At 47.3% G+C, this 10,420-nt stretch overlaps 1 protein-coding gene across 1 annotated transcript in view; it reads left to right on the top strand.

Annotated features, from left to right (window-relative positions):
* Positions 1-213: 213 nt before the first annotated feature.
* The window catches only part of HIP1R (huntingtin interacting protein 1 related), a 64,094-nt gene continuing 53,887 nt past the window's right edge, over positions 214-10,420 (top strand). The window contains exon 1 of the mRNA XM_082203679.1: positions 214-399. Coding sequence (XP_082059805.1) covers positions 307-399 — 93 coding nt within the window. The 5' untranslated portion in view covers positions 214-306. The remainder of the gene's footprint in view (positions 400-10,420) is intronic.

The raw sequence follows: 10,420 nt of genomic DNA, 5'->3' as shown, positions 1-10,420 counted from the left end.
CTTGGCCTGGTGGATGGCCGGCTGCTGCTCTCGGGCCAGAAGGCGCGCCTCGAGGAGGGAGGAGGGAAGAGGCGGCGGCGGCAGTGGCAGTTCTCCGTCAGGCCAGCAGGGGGCGGCCTGGTGCGAGTGCGCCTTGGCATCCACGGGAATAATCCGGCGGAGTCTGGCAGGCCGAGCCGGAGTCGCTGCTGCTGCTGCTGCTGCTCGTCTGGCGGGCGAAGCGGGCGGGCGAGGAAGGGAGCGGGGCCGCCGAGAGCAGCTGCTGCTGCCAGCCCGGGCCCAGGAGGCTTCCTGCCGCCTGGCACCATGAACACCATCAAGAACGTGCCGGCGCGGGTGCTGAGCCGCCGAGGGGGGCACAGCCTGGAGGCGGAGAGGGAGCAGTTCGACAAGAACCAGGCAAGGGATTTCCTGGGGCTGGGGGAGGTTTGGGGGGGTGGCCGGGCGGGGGGCGTGTTTGTGCCCCGGGGTGTGTGTGTGGAACTGCATGGCAGAGCTGGAGGTGGCATCGAAAAGGGGGGTGCAGAGTGTGTGTTTGTGTGGGGGAGAGACGGCGCGTGCATGTTATTTTAGTGGGGGGCGAGAAGAGAGACACCCCCCGTTGCATGGATGCACCTTTCTCTCCCCTCCCCCACTCGACCCTGTGCAGGATCCGTCCTGCTTCCTGCACGGCTGCCCCCCTCCCGCCGCCACCCAGTGAAATGGATCCTTTATCTTGACACACACGACTTCTTCCTTAGCGGGGGGGGGGGGGGAGTCTTGCCAATAGAAAACATCCCTCCTGCTTCTCAAATATTGAATGCACCTGGTGTGTGTGGGGGGGGGGATGGAGAAGATCCGTGCACTGCGAGGGTCTCCCTGTCTAGGATTTGAGGTCGATTTGCTACGACTATGCACAGGATTTGAAACATGCACGGAAGGTGGGAAGGGGGGGCAGGAGAAAGGCAGAGCATGAGGGGGGGGAATCACCTTGATCAGAACTAGGTGAGAGAGAAGGAAGGGAGCAGGGAGGGAATCCTAAGAATAGCCGGAATCCCAGATTTCATTTAAAATTATTATTATTAAGGTTGCAGTCCTCGTGGTAGGGAGAGGAAAGGGAAACAAGTCTCCCACATCCTGGGAGGAGGGCAAGAAAATTATTTTTTTCTTCTGAGGTGGCAAAAGGAAAATTGAGAGGCTATTCATTGAAACATACGGTGTTAATTAATCATAATAATGTTGTAGCCCTCTTGGTTACAAGGAGGAGAAAGGAGAGCAATTTTCACATGTCTTTGATGTTGTAAGGGGGAAATGCTTCTGAGGAGTCAAAATAAAAATTGAGGGGCATTCATTGTTGTTCTGCATGACTGTGAGTTCTTGAAACTTAAAAATTAACAGATGCACACGTTTAAAAAATAGTGTGAGGAGGTATTGGTTGGAGCAGCATGTGTTTTGGGTATACATAAGGCTGAATAAAGGGTGCTCTCTAAAGAATGTATTGGGGATTGAGTGATACTTGCAGACAGGAGTTTTGGAGAGGGAGCAAGAGACTGTCTATCATGACCCCCAATGTAGGTTTGTGATTGTCATCCACCTCAGCCCACCTGCAGTCTCCATGCCTCACAGCGGCCTGCTTTTTGAAGCATAGAATAGTTCAATTGTCGAACCATGGAGTTGGAAGGAGCCACAAGGGTCATCTAGTCCAACCCGTTTGCGACGCAGGAGTCTTTTGCCCAATGTGGGGCTTGAACCCACAACCCAGAGATTGTGTCTCTTGTGGCAGAAAAGCATTGGTGTGTGTCTTCCTCTGCTGACGATTGGGGTGTCCCCTTGCGCAGCAATGTGTTAATCGGTTCTGTGTTTGTCTTATGCATGTGTGTGTATCATCCAGGACATGCAACCCTAATGGTTTGAGGTGGGAGGCTAGATTTATAATTTCCAAGAATGACACTTTTCTTTTTTAAAGGGGGAAGGTGAGTGGAACAAACACAAACCTGAGCTGTGACTTTCCCTCCATTTGTAGTACTTTGCCTCTGGCCTGGCCTGTTTTTTGGTGTGTCTGGAGATATTGCTCATAGCTTCAGCCTGTGCATTTCTCTTTGACATTCCTGGGCTATCATGTTTGAGGCCGGGGTGTAGCTTCTCAACTTTAGAGGAGGTTCTGGGGTTCCTACAAGCCACATCCTGTGAACCGGAATTCCTATACATATATACTACTGGGATAAACAATATGGATTTATATACGGTTTGGGTAACGAGAATTTGTCTATTGTTTCAGGGTTTGTAGGGCTGATTCTGTGTAGGTTATCCTGTGTACACTTTTTGTGTGTGTGGCTTTTCCTAGAGACAAACATCTGGCCCTGTTTCTATCATAGGCAGAAGTTGCTTAGTTTTTCTGAAAACAAACAAATCAATAATGTTTTGTTAGTTACCTGTGCAGTCTTGAAGAGGAATGTATTTATTGAGGCAGAAATTTGTGCAGCTTGTGCAGGAACCTGATGAAATGACCCGTATTCCGCAAAAGCTTCCAACATGCCATATCTTTTCCATATTACCATGCCACAATGAACCTGCTTACCCAATCTGAAGCCTTTTCTGCTGGTCTAGATCTTTTCCCATGCCCCAACTTTAAGGAAACAGATGTGAAATAAAGTACAGTGAAGTGGAGTGCCTCTGAGCATGTGCAGAGTCCCTTGCCTTCACCAAAGACAACCTTCCCCAAACACATAGAATGAGGGAGGGCCTCTCTGAGACAGATGGCACACATCTCAAGGCACCAGGCAAGATGGCGACCCTTTTCTCTCTCCCCCTCTTGCACTCTCAGTTCCATACACAGAAATGGACCATTGCTTCAACCCTGCCAGCAAGATGTGCATCTGGGACTGGCAGCAGTTTTGAGGCTGCAGAAAACCAAGGCTGAGGGGCTGTGGAGCTCTGCCTCACCTTTTCTCACAGCAGAATCGAAACACTTTTATTTCCTCCTTAGAAACTGTTGGAAGCAACTCCCACCATTCCTTGCTATATTGGCCCTGCTGGGCCTGGCAGGGGCTGATGGGGGCTGGAATCCAACAAAGTCTGGAGGGTTATAGGGTCTCCAGAGCCATTCTGAAGTCTCTTCTTAAACTTACAGCCACTTGCTTTCGAGGAAGGTCATTTACGTCCATTTCCAGGCAGGGAAAACCAGTGCTTTTTGGGTGTGAAATGTGCTGTGTTTATTGCCTCAAGGTATCTTGGAAAATCCTCCCTTGGAAGGATAGGGAGGGTGCTTTGACAGCCCATCAATTTTTCACTGCAGCGCACCTGTACGCCACAGGTACTCCGTGAACAGCCTGTGTTGACTCTGTGCCTGTATGTGTGTGTGTGTCTGTCAGGAATTCTGTGTGTGTTTCTGAGCCTCGAGGAGAAATAGTGAGAGGGTTTGTGGGCAAATGTCAGGAAGTGTGTGTGTTGGGGGGGGGGTCTTCCTTGAAACTCCCATCTTTAGTTGTCAAAAATGAACACTGGAAACACTTTTTCCTTCCTGGCTGTTTATTTTCTATTTGTTGTGCAGTTTCTCTTTCCCTTTCTCACAAATGTTATGGTCCCAGAAACCTCTCTTGCTTCCTAGTTCGTCTGGTCTTGAATCCAGTTTGGCATTCTCCAAGACTGGAGAGGTGAAGAGTTTGTCGAAGGTTCTGTCATTGGGGCCCAGTTAAGCGGTGTACTTATTGAACCCTATAGCCTTGCTTTGAACAGTTGGGTGGCACAGGTGTTTTGCATTTTTTAAAAAATCAATTTACATACTTTTTTTAATTAGCTGCTTTCTTTGTAACAAATTGGCTGCCCTCTTTTTAGGAGATGAGAATAATTTATATTTCATGCATAAACCTCTGGGCAAAAAACCAACTCTTACCCAGTTATTCATTGCTTTTATAGTCTACCTTTTCCTCAGTGAGTTCAAGGGAACTTAATTAGTTATTTCTATGCCCTTAGAATCTTTGCAACAACCCTGTGAGGTAAGATAGGTTGAGAGAGAGAGACGGGCCTAGTTTCCACAGAACACTAAGCCATGTTTAATGCTAACCATAGTTAATAAACATTGGTTAAACCTGGGACTCCTGGCAGTCAGTCACTTAAACCTCATTTCATTAACCCTCCCCCCATTAAAGCAGACACAAGCCAGGAAGATCCACTCTTCAGCCGTGGCTCGGCTGCTTTTGGGTGGTGACGGTGGTGGGAGGTTCTGGTTCGTACCTCTAAACTCTGGTTAACGTTAACCGAGGTTTGCAAGCCAGCTGGGTTAGGTTCTCACTTAATGCTAAGCCACGGTTTGCAAAAACATAGTTTGGTGCTGTGTACAAACCTTTTTTTATATGTATATACTTTTTTACAAAACAGGCCAGTCATTGGCTTAAGGTTCCCAAGTTAGCTTCATGGCTGAGTAAGAAATTGAACCCTGTTCTTCTGCATTGGGACTCAGGGGTGTGGGTGTGTGAGATATGGCTGATCTCCAGCCGCTGTTGATGGGCCTGCCTGTGCAAATGATATGCAAATGATGCAGGTTATTAAAATAGGCAAATTGTCCACAGCCCTATAGCTTTCAGAGTGGTAGTTCTGGGAGTCAGGGAGGTTGTCTGTTGAAGCTCATTATGGTTCTGGGTGGTGATGAAGTTCTGGTAATGATTTGCTGACCTGCTCTGATGTCAGAGAAGGACAAAAGAAGGAGGGCAATCAGACACCAGGATCCTAGGAAACAAAGAGCGGAAGATGAGCGTATACACAGGAACAAAGGTAAGAGGAGAAGATCAGAGCGAAGAAAACGAGGGGGTGATCTTTCTGACCTATGCTTACAGCTTTGGGCCTCTGGTGATAACAGTAGATATTTAAAGTTTAAAATGTGCTGCTTTTGTCTGCCATCTTTGAGCCCCATTTAGTCAGTGAGTAAATTGCCATCATGTCACGAAATCTTTACAAACAAACATTTAAGGAGGATGATTTTGACAGGAAGATTAAAATCAGTGCAGCTGCTGCAAAGGAAGCAGAGCATTCATCTGGCAGGGTGAAAACCTTGCATGGGGCCTAGAGATGGAAGGGACCAGGGTGCTCAAAGAGAAAACGAAGGAATATGGCGTGCCTGTAAGGCCAGGAGAAAGATGGACTTAAAAAAATATAGTATTGGTCAGCAACTGAAGCCACCTGTTCTAGATGTGGCCCACCACGTCACCCCTTTGTTGATACCTGAGAGGTGAAAGAGAGTTGCCAATATAGTGGCATCTGTGGCAAGAGCCACCTGAAGGTGCCCCTATGGAAATTGGAAGTTGAGGCCCTGGTCTTTCAGCCCAACTCCATTGTCGAAGTGATTCTCTGAGAATGAGCACACATGGCAGTCAAGGCAGCTATCAAGACAGACAACTGGTCCGTCTTACTAGCCCAAAACTGATGACCCCCCATGTCCAGGGGTTCTGCAAGATCTCAACCACACATGCACCTTTCTCAGCCCTCTCGCGAGCAAATCGGCTTGAGCTGGAGTGACCTAGAACTTTCCACGTTCAAAATGTGTTTTCTCTACTGAGTCCCTGTAGTTGCTGACCAGGGAGCAGCAGAGAGATGAAGAAGAAGGCTGAATGCTTATAGGCTGTAAGGAAGCTGGGGGAATTGGGGGGTGAGGGCATATGCAGGGTGCTTTGGGGCAATAACGGCCTGCGGAGGGTCGCGAGGATCAAATACTCTGTTCTTAATTGCTTCTTAGAACGAATCCATCCCCGCTGAGCAAATCTGGATTTATTCATCTGTTACAATTAGCATTTTAAAATACCCTTGTGTGTCTGGAAGATTTGGGTTTCTCTGGGAAGATCTTCTGCCTGTGGGGTTTATTAACTGAAGTCCAAGTTAGTTGCTAGATTTGAGTAATGGAAGCAGTGGGCAGAGGGGGATATGTGTTGCTGATTGGTAACTGTTTCCTTAAATACCTCTTCACTTGGAAGTAGGGAAGAGGGGTTTGATTCACTTCTCATTTAAACGTGAACCTATCTTATCTGCTGTTTTCAGAACAATACAGGAGCTGAAATGCAGGCACCTTTCAAAATCTGCTCTTCTCTGAATTTTTCAGTGCTGTTCTGCACCCAAGGAATGTGTATACAGTGGTATCTCGGGTTACAGACGCTTCAGTTTACAGACTCCGCTAACCCAGAAATAGTACCTCGGGTTAAGAACTTAGCTTCAGGATGAGAACAGAAATTGCGCACCAGCAGTGCAGTGGCAGTGGGAGGCCCCATTAGCTAAAGTGGTACCTCGGGTTAAGAACAGTTTCAGGTTAAGAATGGACCTCTCGAACGAATTAAGTTCTTAACCCGAGGTACCACTGTACTAGGACATAGTTTGCACTAACAAACATATATCACTGAAAAGAACATACAAGTATGCATTATATTAGGAGATAAGGCATACCAAAACTTGCATGTTATGAAAATCCATCAGCAAATTTCTCCTGAGGATTTAAAAATCTGTATGTTTTCAAACTGATGTGAAAATGTGGAGAACTGAACCTCAAGACAGGAAACATAAGGAACGTAGAGAAATCTAAATGGAGAGATTTGCCCCACCCTGGGTGGATGTATACAGTCCTTGTCTCCCTGCGAATAACTACCCTGCCTTGTCTGCCTGTCCCCCTCCGGTTTTGAAATGCGGAGAAGATTTAGGAGTCATAATACAGTGGACAATCTCCTTCATCCCAGCCCAGTTTATCTGCTACTACAAACATGCCTCCAGTATTTGCGGAGAAGGGATTAGAAAGTTTTATGGCAGTGTGCTAAGAAGGGAGAAAAGAAGTGGAATCTCTCCCAGCTGAGAAAGCCCTCTGAAGGTTACAGAAACAGCAGCCCTGGCAGCAAAGAATGCTGAGATGGCGGTTTGTTTGCCACACGCCCAAAGCACAATTCGGGCAAATCCCTGCCCTCCCACTGACCTGACTGCTATTGCAGTTCATAACCCTGGTTGGAGATGAGGAAATCTCAGCTGTTTTTGTCCCAGCAACATATTAAAAGATGTTGTATGGATTTTATGGATGTAACAGTAATCAGCAGTTTATAAGCTTCAGGCACAATCTGGCTGGAAGCTTTCCTGGAAAAGGTCTATTAAAATGAATGGTGGCTTCCTGATGGACTTTTATCCATAAGCCACATTGAGTCACTATCAAAGAAAAAGCTTGAGTACAAATAAATGTATAACAACAACAGCTCCCTCTGCACCAGCCAACGCACAGGTATTTCAGTCCTGCATGATTTGGGTATGCAAGCAAGTTTCCTGCGTACTCAAACTGAGCAGAAAGCAGGACTGAACTCTCTGCTCATCGTCATCTTATGGGCAGAGAGGTCAATCCTTCTCAGGACTATCCCCCCTACTCTCCTTGGGCCACCTTGGACAGGTGGACAGGACAGTCATTTGATGCCTTTATGACATCAGAAGAGTGATAGATTTGACCCCCTCTCTAGGGCATTAGAGGAGAATCTTTCCCAGCCATATTTAGAGATGCCAGAGGTGGAACCTGGGTCTGTTGCATGCAAAGCACGCACTCTGCTGCTGAGCTTGGCCTCCCCAGCAAAATGCACAATTTTAAAATGCAGTGGAGCAGGATATAAATTAAGCAAATTATGTAGAACAGAGCATGCAAGGGAAGCATGCACTGGGAATCCCAGGAGCAGATTTGTCCCTATGAGTGCTGCAGCTCCTACCTGCTTCCCCTCATTACAAGGCCAAAAGAAGTGTGGAGAAAACTGATAACTGAACTGGTAGGCTGCTTTGGCTAGTAGGGTTGACATGTAAGATCCCTAACCTGTGAGCTCATCCTCCCTGGCTAGTAAAATATCTACCATGGAACAGGGACAGGCTGCCAGTCTCTTTCTTTCTGAGAGAGGAGAACCTGGTGCCAACATCAGAGGTGGAGCACAAGTTACAGGCAAATTTGAGGGGACGAGGTCTAACCACCACTAATAATAATCTGTAATAATACTAATACTACTCTGCCCACCTGGCTGGGTTTTCCCAGCCACTCTGGGTGGCTTCCATCACATATAAAAACATAATAAAACATCAAACATTAAAAACTTCCTGATAAAGGGTTGCCTTTAGATGACTTCTAAAAGTTGTATAGTTATTTATCTCCTCAACATCTGGTGCGAGGGCGTTCCACAGGGAGGGCACCACTACGGAGAAGGTCCTCTGGCTGGTTCCATAACTTTCAACTCAAACCAAAACTGGCCCAAGCAATTATTTTTGTCACACCAGCAGCATTATTTGGAAAGCCTAAGCTAAAAACGGAGGGACACAGGTGGCGCTGTGGGTTAAACCACAGAGCCTAGGACTTGCCGATCGCATGGTCGGCGGTTCAAATCCCTGCGACGGGGTGAGCTCCTGTTTCTTGGTCCCTGCTCCTGCCAACTTAGCAGTTCGAAAGCATGTCAAAGTGCAAGTAGATAAATAGGGACCGCTCCGGCGAGAAGGTAAACGGCGTTTCCGTGCACTGCTCTGGTTCGCCAGAAGCAGCTTAATCAGGCTGGCCACATGACCCGGAAGCTGTACGCCGGCTCCCTCGGCCAATAAAGCGAGATGAGCACCGCAACCCCAGAGTCGGTCACAACTGGGCCTAATGGTCGGGGGTCCCTTTACCTCTAAGCTAAAAACAAACCTGTTTGCTCCCTTATTCATCTCTGTTGTTGGTTCTCCCCACTGTGACCATGAGGACTATAGGCTTTCATTGATGCATACTGAAATCTGTGATTCTCGTGGTTTTTACATTAGCTGGTTTAGTGCTGGAATGGCAAAGCTGCAGAAAAGTTATAATAATAATTTTAAAAACTATGAATTCAGCCTAGATTGGGTGGCTGCTGTCTGCCAGAGTTACCCTGGAGACTGCCAGTCACAGCAGACGGTATTGGGCCCCAATGGACTAATGGTCTGACTCAGTTTGAGGCAGTTTCCGGTGCTTGTAACTAGTACAACCTGCTGAAGACTAGAACTCGCAGCTGCTGAAGAATGTAACTCAGCACGTGAGTTAACCTCTGTACTCATTGCAAGCTTCTTAGTCCACAAACGTTGTGCAATGTTTCGTTATTTGGAAATGGTATCTATGAGCTAAGCATTGCTCATTGGTTCTCCTTCACCCCTGTGCCTGTCGCTTAGTGTGCACACACAACTAGGTTTTCCATAATTGCAGGTCTAGTCAGTCTTAATTGTACCTGTTTTAACGGCAGGAAGGCTGGGTGTTGTGGGGGGCGGGGAGACACAAATTGACTTTTTAAACCAGAAGTGGGGATCCAGATGTCCCTGACCATTGGCCATGCTGGCTAAAGGGGCTGGTGGGAGCTGCTCTTGCTAATTTATTTACCACATTTTCTCCAAGTTTATACTCGGAGCAGTTTACAATGAAATAACAGACCAAAACAATGCCACAATAACCACAATGCACACAATTAAAATTATAATACAATTTACAACACCAAATGAACAGTTCAGTAATGACCAATTATTGTTGATTCAGTTAAAATGCATCCAGAAAATGAAACCTTAAAGACACCAACAGGCCAGTTAATACACCCCCCAGTAGCCACAAAGCTGATGAAAGTGGGAACTACAACAGTCAGATTTCTCTTCAACAGATGTATTCACGAAAGGGAGCACCAGGGATGGCCTTGCCTATTCTTGTGGGTAGCCTTGCAAGATCACTGAGCCAAGTTGTAGTTCAACAAGAGCTGGAGTGCCTCACGTTCCCCCTCCTGCGTTTGGGGCTGCAGCTCAGCTGCTGAGGACAGGCGTTGCACGCAAAAGGTCCCCTGTTCCGTCCCTGCTGCCTCCAGCTAAAAGGATCTCCAGTTCTGAGAAAGGGTCCCTCTTGGGAGAGCCACTGGCATGAGAATTGGACAGCAGGCAACTAGATGGACAAGCGTCCAGAACTAGCATTCGCTTGTAGCTGCTCAGGCTGACTGAAAGCTGTGATGAGGCCTGGTCTGGCTTTGGGCAGATCCACACCACACATTTAAAGCACACCCCAGACACATTTAAAGGATATGACTTCTGCCAAAGAATCATGGGAACTATAGTTTCCCACCTCATAGATACAGTTCCCGGCACCCTTAGCAACCGAAGGATCCCAGGATTATAGAATCATAGAATTGTAGAGTTGGAAAGGACCCCAAGGGTCATATAGTCCAAACCCCCTGCAAGGCAGGAATATGCAGCTGTCCCAGACGGGGATCGAACCTGCAACCTTGGCATTATTGGCATTGCGCTCCAACCAACTGAGCTGTCCAGGCTTTAAAAGTATGGTGTGGATCAGCTTGGAAAAGTTTGAATGGCACTGCGGGAAATTTTTAAAAACGGAAAGCCAAAACAGACTTATTTACACCCTCATTCTTTCTGTTGAACTTTGAGTTGGTGATCAGAAAGGAAATGAGGTCACGTTGAAGGA

This window comes from Podarcis vaucheri (assembly GCF_965113315.1).
Source record: "Podarcis vaucheri genome assembly, chromosome: 16".
NCBI classification, from domain to species: Eukaryota; Metazoa; Chordata; class Lepidosauria; order Squamata; family Lacertidae; genus Podarcis; species Podarcis vaucheri.
The sequence above is the reverse complement of the archived record's forward strand: the minus strand, read 5'-3'. Positions and strand labels throughout refer to the sequence as shown.